This window comes from Mustela nigripes, chromosome 12 (genome assembly GCF_022355385.1).
Source record: "Mustela nigripes isolate SB6536 chromosome 12, MUSNIG.SB6536, whole genome shotgun sequence".
Lineage (NCBI taxonomy): Eukaryota > Metazoa > Chordata > Mammalia > Carnivora > Mustelidae > Mustela > Mustela nigripes.
The window spans coordinates 73,664,960-73,683,584 of NC_081568.1; the positions used below are offsets into that span (position 1 = coordinate 73,664,960).

General features: G+C 44.6%; 1 protein-coding gene across 2 annotated transcripts in view; it reads right to left on the bottom strand.

Moving 5' to 3' along the window:
* The window catches only part of TRPC7 (transient receptor potential cation channel subfamily C member 7), a 145,340-nt gene that overhangs the window by 46,823 nt on the left and 79,892 nt on the right, over nt 1-18,625 (bottom strand). The window contains exons 4-5 of one of the 2 annotated variants that reach the window (XM_059416602.1): nt 9,212-9,376; nt 826-1,042 (exon numbers count right to left, since the gene is read on the bottom strand). In XM_059416602.1, the coding sequence (XP_059272585.1) occupies nt 826-1,042; nt 9,212-9,376 (382 nt within the window). The remainder of the gene's footprint in view (nt 1-825; nt 1,043-9,211; nt 9,377-18,625) is intronic. The other variant, XM_059416603.1, reaches the window with a different exon arrangement.

Sequence of the window (18,625 nt, forward strand, 5' to 3'; positions counted from 1 at the left end):
TATTGATCAGGTTTTAGTTATGTGCAGTGTCACCAATGTTAACTTACACAGTTTTTCATTTTTTTTCCCACCAAGTCTGATTTTTTCCCTACCAAATAGTTTTGCAGGTTTTAGTTTTAGAAAAGCCTGTATCCCATTTTGCCTGTACAGTTTTAGCTTTTACCATTTTAGTTTGTCTTTTTTGTTCCTCTTCATAATAGTTCTTATAAAGTGGATAAAAGAGAGATGTTCTTTCTTAGCTGGACAGTGGGGAAATTGGGAAAATTTCCTTGGCACTTTTAGTGGCAGACCTTCGCAGCACAGAGCATTACCACAAAAAGGAATGTCACAGCTTCATGGTGTTCATTAACACAAATAATGAGAAAGTGTAGCTCCCCTAGCTTCTTAGATTTCTGTTTATCATCTACATTCTACTGTACATTAGTATTCAGTGATAAAAAATATCATTTAAGCTATGCAATTTTATGCTCTTTTCTGGAAGTAGACCTTGATTTCCTAAGGCCTCTAGTAGACTGTAGTTAAATGATCAAAATATGTTTTCCCATGCAAGGCTGCCTTACAAACATTTTTCAGTACATGTATAATGAAAAGCACGTAGCAAATTTCCTCCAAACATCTCCTTCCAATATTGGGATTCCTGTTAAAGGCTCGTGCATCTGATACACCAGCATATATAGAAGCTGACTCTGCCTTCTCTGTTGGTCATCTGCTCACCGTTTTGACTGCCAGAGTGCGCTCAAAAGGAGATGGAGAGGTTCAGAAGTCAGAGTTTAATTATGTCCTATTATTAGTAGGGGAGGAGAGAATAAAGGACAGAGTGCTTACCTAAGACCCACTTCATGATGAGCATTTCTGTCCAGGAGAATTGTGTGGTTTTCACTCTGAAGATCTGTTTCGGGTGGTCTGTGAAGGTTTCGTTGGGCAGGTTTTTAACGCCTTCAAAGCGGTCTGATGCATTCACAACTAGCAATCCCAAAAAGATTGTAAAAGAAACTGCATGGGCAACAAATTTCATGAAGGGGCTCCTCAGGGTTCTTCCTAGCTGGAAACAAAATATTTAGAAGACATATTAAACTGGCATCTGTAGGTGGGGACAGGTCTCTCTTTAAAATGCTTTGCCAAAGTTTAACGAGAGAATCCTCCATCATGGACAGAAGCTGCTAACTGAACTCAGACAACCTGTTCTCTTGCTCTTTCATTTGAGTGGCTCCTTAACCAGATACATCTCCTGTTGAATTAAGTTATTCCCATTTAGGAATTTCGTGGGAGTGGTATAAACAAGAGTAGAATACACTGATGTATTACCATGCTTTGACCTGCATGACTTTTCCCAGCCATGTGATAGGTGTCTTAGGCCATTCACATCTGGAAAAAGAATAGTCTCAGTAGAGTTCAGAATTAAAAAAAAAACATATGTTGACTATGTTCTATTGCTCTTTGGTCCATTTTTCTGAGTTTTGTTTTTTCTATGATTTGTTTTCACTATTTCTTATATGTTGGTAAATTAAAGCTTTACAGTTCCCTCTGCTTTAGCCATATTCCAAGAAATTTTGACAGGTGGTATGTTCATTGATATTCAGTTATCAATATTTTACAGCTTCCCTTTGGATTTCATTTTTAAATCACAGGTTAATGTCCAGATGTAGAGGACTTTTTCCTCATACTTTGAAAAATTCCTTTTTCATTGCTGCATGTGTATAGATCATAGCCTCTTTGATACTACTCTAAAACTTACTGAGGTTTCCCTTGCGGCTCTGGTGCATAATTGAGTTGTGTGGTTGTTCCATGTGAGCCTGAAATGATCCAGAAGATACCCCATTAGGGAGCAAGTATTGGCCATATCTTCTTTGGCCCTGGTGTGCCATCCCAAGGCTACCTTGGTCTTTGAGGACTAAACTGTGGGCCATCCAGTGAGTCTTTTGACCCCTGTTAATGAGCTCATATGAGTCCCTTCTAGGACACAGCTATCACTTGCACCTAGGCACCAAATCCTACCCCTCACCCTGGTACACTAATCAGAAGAGAGCAAAGAGGGAAATCTTTTTTGAAGCCCAGAAAATTTCCTTCTCTAGAGCAGATGTTCACCTGTAGCTACTGTCTGGTTAATTGATGTTCACATTCGGCCTCATTCAGGAGTCCTAGAGTGAAATGTCATCTGGGAGATAGAGTATTGGTTCAGTAGGTGATCAATTTACAGGGATTTTTTGCAGGTAAAAGTTCCCTAATTATGACTGTATTCAATGTAATATTTATAAGTCCAATGGCTTGATAATGTTCTTTCAATATGCTTCGGCATGGTAATCATCCACTTTAATTATACTGATTGTTAGTGTAACATGGTTTATTATGATTCTAATACCATAGAACCTATTGAAATTAAAAAAGTGATAATTTATATATATATATATATATTTTTTTTTTTTTCCCAAAAACCCAATATCTCAGGTCTAGACATTAGGAATCCCTACTATGCTGGAAAAGACTTGTTTCAGTTCATTTGCATTGTTAGATGCCATATGACACTAAAGCTAGTGCCCGAAAACCTGAAATTCTAGTTACCTAAAACCATGGAGCCTACAGACATTTTACAAATGGCCCTTCTTTGTGATGTTTGACTTCATTATCTACAAAATTGGATCATAGATTAATTCTGGCCATAGGTAGATACACTAAATTCAGAATGCACAGGTCAAATGTAAGGACAAATAAAACATCTCACATAAATTAAGTAAGAAAACTGAATTCAACCATGTTTCATTTTGATTTGTATATCAAACTGTTAGTTTGAATTTTTCAACATTTTAGATGACTGCGTTTGAATCTAGAAGCCCCATTTCCCAGCCAGGTTGCTGGTGTACCCAGGAGACATCCTGAAATAGTCCCTGCTTCCTGTCTTGTCACCGTGTCCTAGTTGGGGTAGTGGTGAGAGGCGAGGGAAGGTAGAACTGACCATGGGTTGGGGAGTGGGGAAGGCTGAGCAGAAGGAAAGGGATGTCAGATCTCGTGTATCCCAGCAGAGTCCCACAATTGTCAGAAAAAGCTGGGGACCATGGAGATGGACCCAAATCTTAAGGGACTAGTGGCCAGGTTTCCTGTCCTTTATCAGTGGGCTCTACGTGGTATCTTCTGATGACAACCTGGGTGAGGATACGGGGACACTGCTCCTCCTCCTCACACACAGGAGGCTCCTGATGCAGGATGCTGCACACAGTTGAACCTGAGCTGGCCTTGGGATTCCCCAGAAGATGTGTTTGAGGCATTTACTGTTCTCTTTGTTACTTCCTTCAAGTTGTTATTGTCTGGCAGAAGTGGAGTCTGTAAAAATTACTGTAGCTACTGCAAATGTACCACAAAACCCTGATAAGACCCTATGGTCCTGTGGAAAGTGACCCTGGGTTCAGTTCCCACTTGATCTGGGCCATGGGGAGGAAAGCGAGGTTAGGTAGTAGTGCACCTTTCTTCCTCTTCTTCTGGGCTTGAAGACTCCTTTTTTTTTTTTTTTTTTTTAAATCATTATTTTTTATTATGTTAGGTTAGTCACCATGCAGTATGTCATTAGTTTTTGATGTAGTGTTCCAAGACTTCTTTTTAACTGGTCAAACTTGGACAAAGTTCATTTGAGATCAAATCATTTCAATGGATTTCTTTCTTTTATTTTCCTTTTTTTTGGGGGGGGGGTTGATATTTCCTTTTTGTCTCACAAAAATAATTTTTGAAACAAATTACACCTGGGGAAAACTTCCTTCTTTTACAAGGCTACCAGGTAAGCTAAAAGAAAGGAGAAAAGTCAGCCAATATATGCCAGCAGCTCTTAGCTGGGGAATCATTAAAGCTGGGTCAAGGAATAACGTTCAGTATAAAAAAAGACAGTAGAGCTTAGGGAGATGTAGACCTTGGCCTGCTCTGCTCTTTGCTCACCAGTGCAAAACTGATGAGTCTGGACAATGGACTAAAGCACTTCCGTCATTCCTTGGACCATATGAGCAGAGAACTGGTTATCTAGAAAGGCAGGCTTATAGTACCTCAGTGTCTAGCTCACCCCAAACCTCCTGGGAAATATGTGAATATGAGAGCAACTAAGTAGTTCTCTTGAATTAGCTGCAAACAAATAGATCAGAGGTGACCTTACACTGGTTAGCACACCTCTGTGTTCCCTGCTGCTGGGCTCTTAGCCCTTACCACAAGTGTAAGCTTCTAAATGGGGACCTGGTGGCCGCATGCCTGCGAGGTAGGTTGTTATCTGCAGGAGAGCACCCAGAGAGTGTTTCCACCCTGTCTCCGCGGTCTCTTATCCCTAGATGCCACCCTCACTTGCCACCAGGTGCCAGTGGCCTCGAGGAAGGGCTCAGTGTAGAAGTTGGAAAGTGGAACGGAGGCAAACTTTGGATCAGGTGCTCCAAGAAAAAACATGCACATCATCAAGGCCAGAGTGATTCTTAAATGTTAGAGATCCTGGTTAAATTAGGGGTAGGTTTCACTGTATGCTTCCTATAAAATTCTTACTCAAAATGTCTAATGCAGGGCTCAGCGATATTCCTTTCTTTGGGTAAGGCAGGAGGATGTTCCTTGGGTGTCTAATCTGGGCGTTCTCACATTGCCATGGGAATCCATCCTTTGTCCCATGGGCTGAAGAGGTGCTAAGTGATAGTGAACACTTGAAGGTAGGGTTTCTCAGGAAAGAATACAGTTTGTCAGTCTTGTTTTCGACTCCTCCTTTCTGGAAAAGTCCTGCCACCTCTAAATTTCTGAACCAAGTCCTTTGCAAAGTGAAGTAGTCAGCAGTTAAGATGCTTAGATTCAGCATTGAAGGTTATAATGCTGCTGATGGATTAGAAAGGGTAGAAGAGCAGGTGTGCATGCATGCCTGTGTATGTATGCATGTGCACATGCACACATGCTTGTACAATGGTTAAGGTCCAGTCTCTTGAGCTAGAGATCTTAGGTTTAAATCACAGCTCCATAGTTTGTGGCATTTAATCTCTTTATGTCTTAGTTTCTTCATCTGTAAAATGGGGATAAAATATAACTTTTCATGTAGGGTTGATGAAAGAAATGAATAATATGCACAAAACAGAGCAGCTCCTGGCACACAAGAAGCACTTACTATGTGGCACCAGAGAGCCTCAGGAAATACTCCTAAGGGGGAACATAAAAGAAACCCACCTGGCTCTTTTAAAGCTAATAGGCAAGACTCTGGAAAGTTGGAGCTTCACAGAGTCCTAATGCACTTCTGCTGTGAGCCTTTGGGGTGCTGTCTGTATGCACCATGATCCTGGGCCCTGGAGGGGGTAGAATAAATAAGCCAGCAGAGTTGGTCCTTCCTTTCAAAGTTACTGATTTTCTGGTGGAGAGAGATGCCGGCCATCGCCTGTGCTAGGAAATCGATGGAGAGTTGGGGAGAGAATGTCACAGGGCTTAGACTGGGCTCGGATAGAAGCAATCTCTCTTCTAGTACCTTAACTGCTGTCCCAGCAGGGTGGCAGGTGATGGACTTTCCTTTTGGATTTGAGGACAGATACTTTTGTTAACATAAGAGCAAAATATGCTCGATTTCCTGGCATGAATTTCCCCTCCATGACCATGCTTCAAAAATTATAGCATGATTGTATTTAATCTTGTGCTCTCTGGTAGAAGCAGATGAGGGGGACACACAGGCCTTTGGAGGCATTGTCTTCTCCTGGTCGGCCTTGGATCGCATGGCATGAAGACCCTTGTTTCAAACCATTTCAACTCTGACAAGGCAAAGCAGAGATCTTCCAAAGCTGCAGAGCTCCTCTACCTCCTCATGAGGTGTTTTGTTTGGCACAGGGCTTAGGGGCTGGGGTGTGGTAACTGACACTTTGGCATTCTTCATCTGAGAGTTATGTGGCAGTATATGGACTGAGGGCTTGTACCCTGCAAAGATACCAGGTAGTAGGCTGAAGCTATTTAGAGCTCTCCCTGCCTGAGTCCTGGGACTGAGTTATAAGGATAATTGAGCCATCAGGGTTAACATCATGGAGGAAATCAGTTTCACCTCTCACACCTTTACAATTAGAGTTTGTGTTGTTGCTCAATACGTTTACCATGCTGACTTCCTCCTTGATCCAACCCACTGTAGAGACCCCATTTGAGCCCATAAGGATTGCTGTTAACTCTTTCAGGTCTCAGATTTTAATAGGCAAACTACCTAAAGTATGAATCAGAATGGAATAACAAAGGGTGCAAAAGGGCATTGAGCCATAAAGGTCCTTTGACATCAGAGCTCTCCTTGAGAGGATAAGGAGCTCCATGGGTAAAGATCTACCTGATAGCAGCCATGAGGAGAGAACTCACCAGCTTCCCAGTGGGCTGCATGACCTCAGCCATGTTGAGAAATAATAGAAAAATATCACTGTTCACTTTATTGACCTTGACAGGCCTGTTCCAAGAGCCAGACCAGCCTTTGTTATCTTATGTACACATCTATGACTTGGTTACCCTCTTCAGCCACTGTATTAGTAATCTGTCAACTTCTGTTGACATCCTTGACCTTATCCTCTCCTTATTTAGCTGTCTTTCTCAGGGACCCTCAGAAATTTAAATAAAAATAGAATTGGCAGCTATGGGGATTCAATGGAAATAAATGACATCATTTTGTCAGGCCAATCAAGTAATTTTGGTGTTTCTAGGGGTCCCTAAATCAGGAGAACAACTATTCAATAAGTGGACCATTAAGTTGGAAACAGAAACTTCAACATTTGTTAGACATTGTTGGATGTTAGCTGGTTGATGATGTTTTTATGAAAACATTAAGAAAAGAATATAAAGTTCTACTTTCTTTGAGGCAGGTGTCATAAGGGGGTTAGAATATGAAGTTCCTGGGATGACACTGGCTTTTTCATAGATGTATTACACAAGTATAAAGTGATCCCTTGGGAGAAGGGAGGCTAGCACATTAACAAATTTCTCCACTGTGCCCCTTTCCTTGGGAGGACCTTGTATTCTGGACCTCAGGAGCCTTTGGAGAGGGCTAGTTTCTTCACATGGAAGATATGACCCTTTATAATCCCCAGTATATAATATCTTTGCCAAATTTGAAAAGATTTCTTTTGTGGTGGTGAAAGGAAAGACTAAAAATATCTTGGCTGTTTTATCTGTCCTGTGACTGCTTCAGAGCAACTTTGACAACTAAAGTTTCCCTCCTTAATGAGGGAATCTTCCCTCAGAATAAGCAGTGCCACCAAGAATGATCTCATGCCATAGACTAAGACTTGTCATTCCAATGTGGACACACCCTCCAATGTGTTGAACTCAGACTTGCAGCCTAGAAAGTACCCAGAAGGCACAAGTGGCTTAATGGCCACCCCATATTTATCTGTAGTGCTCTTTTTTTAGTCTTACTGGGAGCTCCGCGAGCACCAAATGTCAAAAGACATCTATCTGAACAGAGGAGAGGAAGTCTCAGCCATTGGGCTAAATTTTCTTGAAACATTTCTTCCAGAATGTTCTAAAAGACAACTGTCAGTGTAACCCCTATGTTTCATGGTGGCATCAGTCTCTTGAATTTACTGGACCCCAAGAAAGTCCTCCCTCCCCCTCCCATGCAATTTTTTGGGGGGGGTGCCATCACATCTGCATGATAGTGGCCAAGATGATTCTTCTTAGACCTACTGAAAATATGAAAAAATTTAGTCAACAACTGGAATAACATTTCTTCCTGAATATTTCCCTAGGCGACCAGGCAGGTGGAGGTAAACCAATTTGCTGGTATTGGCTAGTCCCACTTTTCTGGTAGCTGTCACATTTGGTTTTTAAAAACAAAAGTGAGGATTGTCATTGTTTTCTCTACCAAGTGGTTATTATTTTAATGAGTGACTGTCCTAAAAGTAGTTTGGGGCTCCTAGAGTATGGAGGTGAGTGTCCCTATCCATTGAGACTTTGGATGAAGTCAAGGATGTAATTCTAGTGTGAAAACCTGTGCCTAGAACCAATGACCTGCTCTAACCCAGCTTTAAATCTGGTTAGGCTTGTTTTACTCACTGTACTTTCTTCAGCTCATAATGAAAGACAGAAAAAATTGCCATCATTTACATGTGTATCATTTGGGGAATTCTGATTTAGAAATCCATGGCATGGCAGACTGTCAAAGAAACAAAATCTTCAGTAGATGTAAAGTTGAACACCACAAATACTCAGTTTGAGGACTTTTTAAGACCCATTTTACAGAAGGAGTCTGAGTCCTAATCTGTCTCTATGGTACACATCTTACTTGAAGGCAGTGAATTCACTGCGTATCTGGTAAGGTGGCCTCGTCAGCAGCCCTCAGGTCTTGGGCCCATCATCCTGGCATGAGTTCCCTCTTAGTGGAGTTGGCAAGAGGTTCTATTTTTGTTAACCACATTAGCTGATCAGATTCCCTGTGGAATCATTTCTCCATGATTTTGTCCTGTAGTTGCTAACTCTTGCCTGAAGCTGGAGAGAGTGCTGTGGCTTTCTGTGGCCACAGAATTGTGGGCTGGGCTGTAGGGATGGTGGAGTGGGAAGTGGGGAGAGTTCCGTTCCCTCTGTTACCAGCAGGCAACAGACACTCCCCTTCCCTGTGAGAAAAGAGCCCAGCTCTGCGCCTTTCCAGCTCTCCCTCTCTTTCCTTTGTCTTTTCCTTCTTGCGACCCAATTAGCTGCCCATGTGGGCCAGAGCCTAATCAAGGAAGCCAGGGAAACTGGGACGATGTGGAGATGGGGCTGCAGAGCCCAGGGTGAGCTGCATTTGACTCTCAGTCTATTAGCTATTTCTCTTTTCTGAACCTACTTCATAAAGTATATGTGTCCTAATGTAATTGGGGGAGTGAAATCAGATCTTCCATGAAAAGGGGTTAGCCAAAAGAAAGTGCTCAATAATGTCGCCTATTCCTGTGATCATTATTGTGGTGATTACTGTGAGTGTAGAGGGCATGTCTAGGATATGACATAATTAGAGGAGCAAAAGTGCCCGTATTTCCTCTCTCTTCCTTTACTGATCAGATTATGCCTCATGTATCTTAAATGTCCCAGATTATCACTTCTCTCTGTCTTAGAGAAATAATGGAAAAAAGCAGGTCTGTGTGGTTTCCTACTTTTGCTAAGTATCTCAAAACTCTTTTCTCTGGACACGGGAAATGCTCAGCCATTGCTCTGAGCCAGTGGTCTCCAGGTCATGCTAAGGAGAGAGAAGCAGTCACTGCAGACGACATGCACCTTAAGCAGTCTGTACCTTGCTGCACGGAGCAATCCAATAGGCTATGGCGAGAAAAGGGAGGCCTAGGGAGACTCCAAAGACAGCCAGGAATTTCACAGCGATAGACTGTTGACGTAAGCCTGAGAGATTTTCATACCACATGGTAAGCAATTGCTGCTGACAGTTAGGATGAGCAACGAACTGTAAAAACAAAACAAAAACAAAAACAAAACGCAAACAGGAAAATGGCATTGGTAGCACTTGAACAGTAGAGGACCTCTAAGTAGCTAGGGGCCGCGCTGTTTTACCTGGGGCATGGCCTGATGCTAGGGCAGAGCAGCGCTTAGGTCCCTGGGGGGGCAGGGGGGGACCCTTCTGGCCTGAGGACGCTGGGTGTGGTGGCACTGTGCTCAGAGGCCTCCCAGGACTGGCTGCATCAGTGCTTGGCACTTATCTTGGGCAGAGTTCAGTTTCGAGGCAGCACGAGTCATGAGTGGAGCAGGAATGGGGTTCTGGAGTCCCACTTGGGTTTGAAATTTGCTCCTCTGTTTCCTAGCCATGTGACCTTGGGCCACATACGCAACTACTGTGAGCTTCGGTCTCGTTCGTGAAACAGCCTGTTGTCTTTAGGATTAAGTGAGTTTGTAGAAGTGTTTCTCTCTCTTTTCCTGTACCGGCTAAGGAAAGGGCTTGCAGTGTTTCTAGAGGGCACGTTAAAACAGAGTATTTCCCCACTGGGCTTCTGTGGGGTCGGCTTGGGTGCATAGAACTTCCTGTGGCCTGCTAGAGCACTGACACGCCGTGGCCCTCGTGCGGCAGCTTCTCCCTGCTGCCTTCCTCCCTTCAGACTGCGCTGTCCTGATGTCTCGGTTACAAGACAGACCTCGGCTGGCCGTTTGGTATTGCGTGACCTCACCCGTTCTGGATATCCTTTATGGGGCTGGGCAGAGAACCCTGACTTAAACTGGCCTATCAGTCCCCTCACCTGGGCCTTTGAGACTGATGGACAGAGGCAGTTTCTTTATTTACCAGGAGTTAACAAGTGATCTTGGGAGAGGTGGGCGGCCATGTTCCTCTGTGGACTAAGTGGCAAAACGAGCCAGGTAAAAAGAAAGAAGAATGATATTGGGCAGGAAAGAGTCTCAGATAGCATGTGCCCTCCCTGGGGCCTGGCTCCACTCCGCAGACGTGGTACGTGGTACGTGGTACATGAGACACACTTCTCTTCATGCAGGGAGTCTTCCTTGTTCTGCTCTGTCCGGCAAGTTGGCTTGGGCTGCTGCAGCCGAACAGCCTTTCCCTGCAGATATTTGCTGTCATTTGGCCACGTGTTTAGTTGATTTTGAGTCTTGGTTAGTGGAAACAGGTATTAGGCAATATTTAAGTAAAATTTATGAGAATGAAGTTGACATTTTTACTCAAACTCTATTTTCCCCCTGAGACGGGAGGAAGCCATTGAATGTTTTTGGTAGCCCTGCTCTTCGGCCCTGCTCAAGATGGCCCTGCATCCACGGACTGGAGCAGACACGCTGGGCATTCTTCATAGGGACTTTTCCTCTGATTACCCTGGAGCATAATATGCCAATTGTCATCCCATTTGCCTCATTGGTATTGTGGGGACATGTGCAGTGGCATTAAGGGGACATGAGCAATGATTATGAGGAAATGTAAAACCATTTCCTTTTCATTATAAGAATAGTGTAAAACAATATTTTTAAAACACGTTTTAAAACATTCTCAGTGCAAACTGTAGCATGTTCTTATTTCCAGTTTCTGGGAACTCAAGGCAGCAGCCAGGTCATGTGTGAAGACACTATCAAAGTTTTATGTGGCCACGCGGCAACCCCTGATGATACCAGTCCTCAGACATTTGTGACAATGAAGCCTTTTTGGTAGTATTATTGGACCCATAGCAAGCACTGTGGTCTTTCCTTCTAAGATGAGTGCTGTGGATCCTCCTCAGCCTAGGGTGAGACTCGCCAGGCCAGCAGGTGACAGGATTTGCTGTGCCCTTTTTGACTCACAGCAGAGTAGAGCAAGCTACAGAAACCCATGTGGGTGTTTTAGTAATGGCCAGCTTTCTGGGAGCCGAGGCCCATCAGAGGGATGGGGTGTAGGAAAGGGAGATAGTCAGTTTTGGTTTTTGACAGCCAGCCTTCTCTGGGTGCTGAAGGGATCTGCTCTGGAGAAACTCACAGTCTGATTAGAAGGGGGGACGTCTGCTCCTGAACTAGCACAAGACCATTTGGCTCACACTGTGGCTCCTTATGCTGTAGCTGCTCTGGAAGGACTCCAGGGCTGAGCCCCTCCATTGGTCTCTCTGTATCCTGGGAGAGAGTCCGCCTAAGCTTTTACTCCTGTCTCCTACAGATAAGTCGGCACAATAGATTCAGCAGTGGGGCTGGAAGGGAAGAAATGCTGAGGCAGAACACAATGGGGGCCATTTCCTCTCTCTCTTCTCTACCTCAGAGGAAGGCAGTGGTCACAACTAAAACAAGGGGGCTCTCTTGAGTCTTCTTCTGATTAGACATGTGTTAATTTTTATAGCTGTAGTTCTTCCCCCATAATAAAACAACCCAGCTTCAAACACGATATTAATTTACAGACAGACTTTATAGTGTATGGATCCCAGAAAGCTGGCAGCAACTAACAGCTGAAACTCAGATTATTTATCTTTATATGGGCACTTTTCTATCCTCATGGTAGGCTTTGGAAATTCAGTGTGTAGCAAAGGAGTTTTTCCACTGTGCTTTTGAAGCACAGAGATATCATCTGTAATCGCAGGAAGACGAGAGCACCACGAGGATGCCATCAGGACACAACAGTCTAACCAAAAGGACACGCAGCTAGGGAACAAAGACAGGAACAATTCCTGCAGGGTGAGGAGGGGGGTGAGGAGGTGAACAGGGGAAGGATTTTCAGAAGTAGGGTCAGAAAGGAATGAGCGAAAGAAAAGCCCACAGCTAGACTAGAATGGGAACACAGTAAATCAGTGTTGTCCTGAGTTTGCTTTCTGTGGCATCTGGCTCACAAGAGGATGGATGACACCAGGGGCTTTGCCCAGGCCACTCTCACCCCAAACCATCATGGTCTGAGTGTGGTACACTTTTTATGGAGGTTCTTCACAGGAAGAACTGATGAGAACACCTCAGTTTTCTCAGCAGTGTGATTCCCACTCTTCATAGCAGGGAGTTGCTGATGGCCTGGGCCTGAGAATCTGTTATGTTGGGTTTATGTGAAGCTGAGTGGCCTCTTCAGAGAAAATCATTTTAGCCACGTCCACGATCAGACATGTGTAGAAAAAAATAAATCCAGCCACCTGGTGGACTGGGCAGAGAACTGGGGCAGGAGAGGGAAGGTGAGGCAAGTAAAGCTGCAGCTCTGAGCCAGTATCCCTACCATGGACAAGGAGATGGCTGGAAAACAGGAACCTAGAGTCAGGAGGGACTAGCAATCATGTGGCTGCCGGTTTTTGAGTCCATCTCATGCCAGTTATCCTAGTGGCTCATTTGACCAGCATTCATGGTTCATATAACAAATTATACCCAAAGCTAATTTTCTGTTAAGATCTCTTAAGCGTCTTGTTCCTTCTAGCCCTGGTGACATAGTGAGACTACAGTGCTGGCATATTGGCTTAGTCTTGGCTGTTATTCTGCTTTTATTTGATCTATGGGCTGTACTTTTCCTTTTGTAGCCCAAAGGAGAACCATTCCCTTTACTGTCTCCCTGCTTTATATTCACTCACAAGGAAATAGCTCATGTTGTAAGAGTACATAGTTGTTTAAGAGATCCAAACATTCCTTAACTAACTAACTAAACTAACTATTTTTAGGGCTGTCTCATGGCATGCTTGCGCCCTTGGACCAAGAGGCCCATTACAAGAGGGTCGAAGACTTTCCTCATGTAGGTTGGGTAAGGGCATGGACTGGTACCTGGCTTCCTGGGTTCAAGTCCCGGTCTTTCCACTTGCTGGCCCTATGCTCTCAAGTCATTGCCTTAGCGTCCCTCTTCTGGAAATGAAGATAATCATTAGGGTTAAGTAAGTTAGTATATGTAAAGTGCTTAGAATAGTACCTGGTAAATAGTAAGCGCTGTATTAGTATGCAATAAATAAAAGTAAGCCCATGACTCTGCTTTCCTTGCCCATTTTCTCTGTCCCTCTTCCTCTGTTTCTCTCTTCCTTTCTCCTACTCTCTACAGCTCTCCCTCACTCTCCTCTTTATTCTTGTCTGCACCTGGTGTGAGCAGACAGATTCTTGAAGTGTTGGTATCTCTGCAAAGAGCCATGTCCTCTCACATGGGTGAGGCCACTCCCTCTCTAGCCAGTCCCTCCTGTCCCATCCTCCACTGAAAGCGCAGCTTGATTTGTCCATGCAATTAGCTCCAAATGGGCTGGTCTCTGCTGGGTAGATAGGGTCACTATCAAGTGTATTCTGCACCCTGATACCCATCTACCAGTTGTAGAGCTCTCCATCTCTAAGGCACTCACTCCCTCCTCTCTACTGCCTTAGTGCCCCTTCTCTCTACTGCCTTAAAAGCTTTTCCTGCATTTTGCACTTTTCACAGGGAGGAACAGGGGACTACATTTGAGCTCAGAGGCTTTGAGACTGTGTGATTTCCATATCCTTTAAGCACAGGTTTTTCCCTCGGACACCAAGTCTCATTTATAGAGTGATGAGATGTGGGAATGCATAGTTTGATAAGCTGAAGAGTAACTTAGCTAGAACAAAATTTATAAAATCCAATGCCTATAGATAAAAGGACTTTCTTTTATACAGATAAACCATCAGAGGGCCCAGGGATGGCCGATATGACTGTGTTCAAGATTTTCCACTTAGCTCAACACTGGCATTTGCTTATAGAAACCTGTTTTCCCTGGAAACTGTCTATGTACACAAAGGGAGAAAGACACTGTCTCAAGCTATAGTCACCAAGTGGCTTTTCTTAGTGTGGACCACCCATGGAAATTAGAATAATTCTGTGGTGCCATTTCTTGTTTGGAGCATCTCGTGGGATTGGGTTCAGTGGTGCTAATGTTTTTCTTTCCCATTCTGTCTAGGGAAAGCTCTCAAGTCTGGGAAGTTGAGGAGGGAAGAAGAGAAATTGAAGTGTCAGTCATTGACTGGTGGGTCATTTGTTTGTTCATTCACTTTGCAAACTTGTCCTTGGTGCTCTCTCTCACTGGGAACTGTGGCTAGCACTGGAAGTACAGAGAGAGCTTGCACTCCTTGTCCACCTAGAGCTCTCGGCCCTGTGGTTCTGAAAAACCTGTGGCCCTGTTCCACTTCCAGAACATGGAGTAACATACCCAGCTGGGTCTGGAGTAGGCCTTCCCTGACGGGTGAGTGGATAACACTGAACGATCATCCCACAAGTGGGTGTGCTTGGTGGCCTTTCTCTGTGAGACCCAATAGTGAGAGCCCCACAGCTCTGGCACAGCTAGTTGGCTTTGTCTCCATTGATGACTTTCAGCTTGCTTTTCTCTGTGCCAGCAGTTAGCAGATCGGTTGCATTCACAGGCTCTGAGGCTGGCCCAGGCAGGTTCAAATCCCAGATCTGCCATTTCCTAGCTGTGTGACTTTGGGCAAGCCACTTCTTGGCTCCTAGTTTCGTAGTCCAAGAGAGGTGTTGAGTGCCCCAAACATGGCCTGGCACTCAGTATTAAAGGTATTACTAGGGGCACTTGGGTGGCTCAGTCAGTTAATAAGCCTTTGCCTTTGGGCTCAGGTCATGATCTCAGGGTCCTGGGATTGAGCCCTGCATCAGGCTCTCTGCTCAGCAGGGAGCCTGCTTCCCACTCTCTCTGCCTGACTCTGCCTACTTGTGATCTCCCTCTCTCTCTCTGTCAAATAAATAAATAAATAAATAAAATCTTTAAAAAAATAAAAGGTATTACTGCTGGTGATGTTTTTATTACTACTTCTACTCCCCACCCCCCTACCCCAGGGATGTCTGAGTAGTTCTCTTGGCTCTTTTCCTTGCTGAGTTTATGCCATCAGCAGAGGACTGAGTAGCCATGGTGTTTTTAGATTCAAAAATTCCTGAAGAATTTAGTATGCTCGACTGTAATGGAAAAAAGCAGAAATTGCCATTGTTGTATTAAGTTTTAAATCAGTGGAGCGTTCTGGTATGGAACCAACATTGTCACCATGCTCATGGGACCTGTTTATTTAGCCTTGGTGCTCCCTCGTGGCCACCATAAGAGGGTAATCCAAGATAGTTCTGTGGATGGTGGTAGGAGTGAGAAAAGAAAGATGTGGGGCTTGGAACTCTGGATGGGGGATCCAAAAAATTATACCTATTTCAAGGAGCCTGTCAGCAGCGGCACCAAAGTAAAAAATTTGGAAGTCATGGCTTGAGTGGCTCTGGATCTGGTCAGCTTGAACTTTAGTTCTTTCTGGTCTTAGTTCTCTGTCATAAATAAAACAATAAAAAGCTAACATTTATTGAGCACTCATAGGGATTGGGCTTTGTGGTAAGCACATTACAAACATTTTCTCCTTGAATCCTTTTAACACAGTGAGGTAGAAATTGTTATGCTCATTATAAAGCTGATGGTACTATCACTGTTCACGTCTGACTCCAGAGTCAACATTCTTAACCATTTCCTTGTATTGCCTCTGCTGGGGGACATCTCCTGCATCTATTCTAGGTCAGGTCACTGTCTCATTCTATCTGCTGAGTGGAAGGGCATCTCTGTGAGCCTCCAGATTGCATATGTGCCCCAGAGATGTGCGTATAGTTTTTCAGCCAGTTGATCTCTGACTGACTTCTTCAGAGCAGTAGAAGTTCTGTGCTAGTCCCCCGTCTGCTCCATTCGCACTGTTTGGGATGGATGGAGCCATGGAGGAGGCATAGATGGGGGGGGATTTTAATTGGGGAGAAAGGAAGCAAGTAAAAGAGAATGAAAGGAAGAAAAGAGAAGCAGAGAAGAGGAGAGCAATGGAAAGGAGAGTCGGGGGTGAGTTTCAAGCCTGACTTCTAGCTGCTGTTCCAACTTGACTCCAGCTCTTTTCCTTTGCATTCCTAGGCTCTGGCCTGACTCTGGCAGCATTATTCCAGAGCCTGCCCCAAGCTTGACCCTCATTGAGCCTTTGCTCAAGGTGTCTCTGCTCCCTGGTGTGCTTTCCCTCTCATCACCATTGTCCAGGTTTTGTTCAGCTCACTCTCTCTTTCCTGAAAGCCCACCTAGTGAGAATCTCTCTTCCTCTCCTCTCCTCCAATTCTCGGTCTCTCCCTTTTGTCATAGTGATATGCCTGGATGATCCTCTACCAGAGAGAAAACTCCTCCTGGATGCCTCCCATGGACCTTTAGCGTGGTAGTCAGTTAATGGGTACAGAGGCGGTGCCATTAGCATGAGTAAATGGCACAGCTAGAAGTTGGGTTCAGACTGCAAATCGGGAACCATCTACAGGACCAGAGTGGCCTTCCTTACTCATTGTCCTTGTCATTTGGCAGATTCTCAGCACATCTAGCTATGTCACCACATCTGGAAGGCGCACATAGGTACAAAAGGCTGAAAGTTTCCTTGTTCTTCAAGGCAGTTAAATGACCGAATTCATGTCTTGAGTGAATTTGTTTTCACTGTACAAGTGCCAGGAGACAGGAAAACAATGACAATAACAACTTGCTTCATTACCAAAGGCAGTCAAGCTGGGCGTTTTAAGACCTTATCAGGGAAAAATTCATACCATCATCTGGAGGGGAGCTACCTGGGAAATAAGCCAATGAGGGAGATTGGTATGGGAGCTCAGGTAAAGGGGATTTATGCTTCTTTGTTTCATATGCATCGCTTCGCCACGCTGCCTCCCTGTCCTTACCTTTTTGCAGTACCACTTGGAAAATGCTCCTTTTTTTGGCTACTCGAGTGTCTTTCAGTCCTCCCCCTCACATCTGGGAAAATCCATTTGGATGCCTGTACAGATGTCTCGCACTCGATTCTGGGCCCCCTTCCTCCTCCTCCACTGTGCTCCCACAAGCTCAACCAGCCCTGGCATGCTTCTTCCTTATTCCTACAGCCAGGTGTCCCGCCAGGCAGCCAGCTCCTCCCCAAGCCATCCTGCAAGTCCACCGTGCTGCAAAAGGAGATGGCTACTTCTGAAGGTTCTTCCCTCCCATGAAGATATGTTATCATCTGTTCAGTTGAATAGCTTGCTTCATTGTTCTCTGGTCCAGTTTTCTAGGGGTAGCAGGACGTAAAAAACTCTCCCCTGCCTCAAAATAAGCAGTCCTCCAATTTTATAGACCAACTAGAATGACATAAATGGTGAATACTCTGAACTCTGAGCACTCTGAGCACTGTGCCTGAGACTTAGCAGCCTATCTCTTACTAGGGGCAGAATAGTTTTCTCATGGAGACTTCTGTTCAGGAACAGCCTGTGCTTTAGTCTGTAGGGGCAGAAACCTGAGCAAATGGTGCTGGACTTTCCCAGAGCTGTGCGTGAGCTTTTTCCCGAGTGCAGGTACAAGGCCAAGGGCCTTGGCCGCCCTTCTGGAGGCCAGTGCTAAGTGCATGATTTGCCGGTGCCCACCAGGAGTCCTCCCACAGCACCGAGCCCGCAGGTGGTGACTAAAAGTCACTGGGTTTCCAATCTGACTTCACACTCACGGTCAGAGTCCCACTGTGGGCTCCAGATGACTGCCTCTGCTCTCACCGTGCCAGACGCTGCACTCCAAACCCGGGTGGGGACTCTGGCCTCCCTAATTAGGGTTATGCCCTAGCCTGAAACCCCAGGAGAAATGGAAGCAGTGCCTAGCAGACCTTCTTGGATTGTCTTCTTGAGCCTCCCTCTCCAGCCACGCTGCTCTACACACTGTTCCCAAACATGGCCTGTGTAGCCTACCCACCTGTGTTCATCCTGCTCCTCTGTGATTCCAGCACATTAAAAAGATTATCCACCATGATCAGGTGGGATTCATCCCTGGGCTACAAGGATGGTTCAACATTTGCAAATCAATCAATGTGATACAATAAATTAATATGAGAAGAGAGAAGAACCACATGGTCCTCTCAATTGATGCAGAAAAAGCATTTGACAAAATCCAGCATCCGTTCCTGATTAAAACACTTCAAAATATAGGGATAGAGGGAACATTCCTGAACTTCATAAAATCTATCTCTGAAAGACCCACAGCAAATATCATCTTCAATGGGAAAAAGCTGACAGCCTTCCTGTTGAGATCAAGAACATGACAAGGATGTCCACTCTCACCACTCTTGTTCAACATAGTATTAGAAGTCCTAGCAACACAATCAGACAACAAAGAGAAATAAAAGGTATCCAAATTGGCAATGAAGAAGTCAAACTCTCTATTCACAGATGACATGATTCTTTATATGGAAAACCCAAAAGACTCCACCCCCAAACTACTAGAACTCATACAGCAATTCAGTAACGTGGCAGGATACAAAGCCACTGATTTCTGTACATTGACTTTGTATCCTGCCA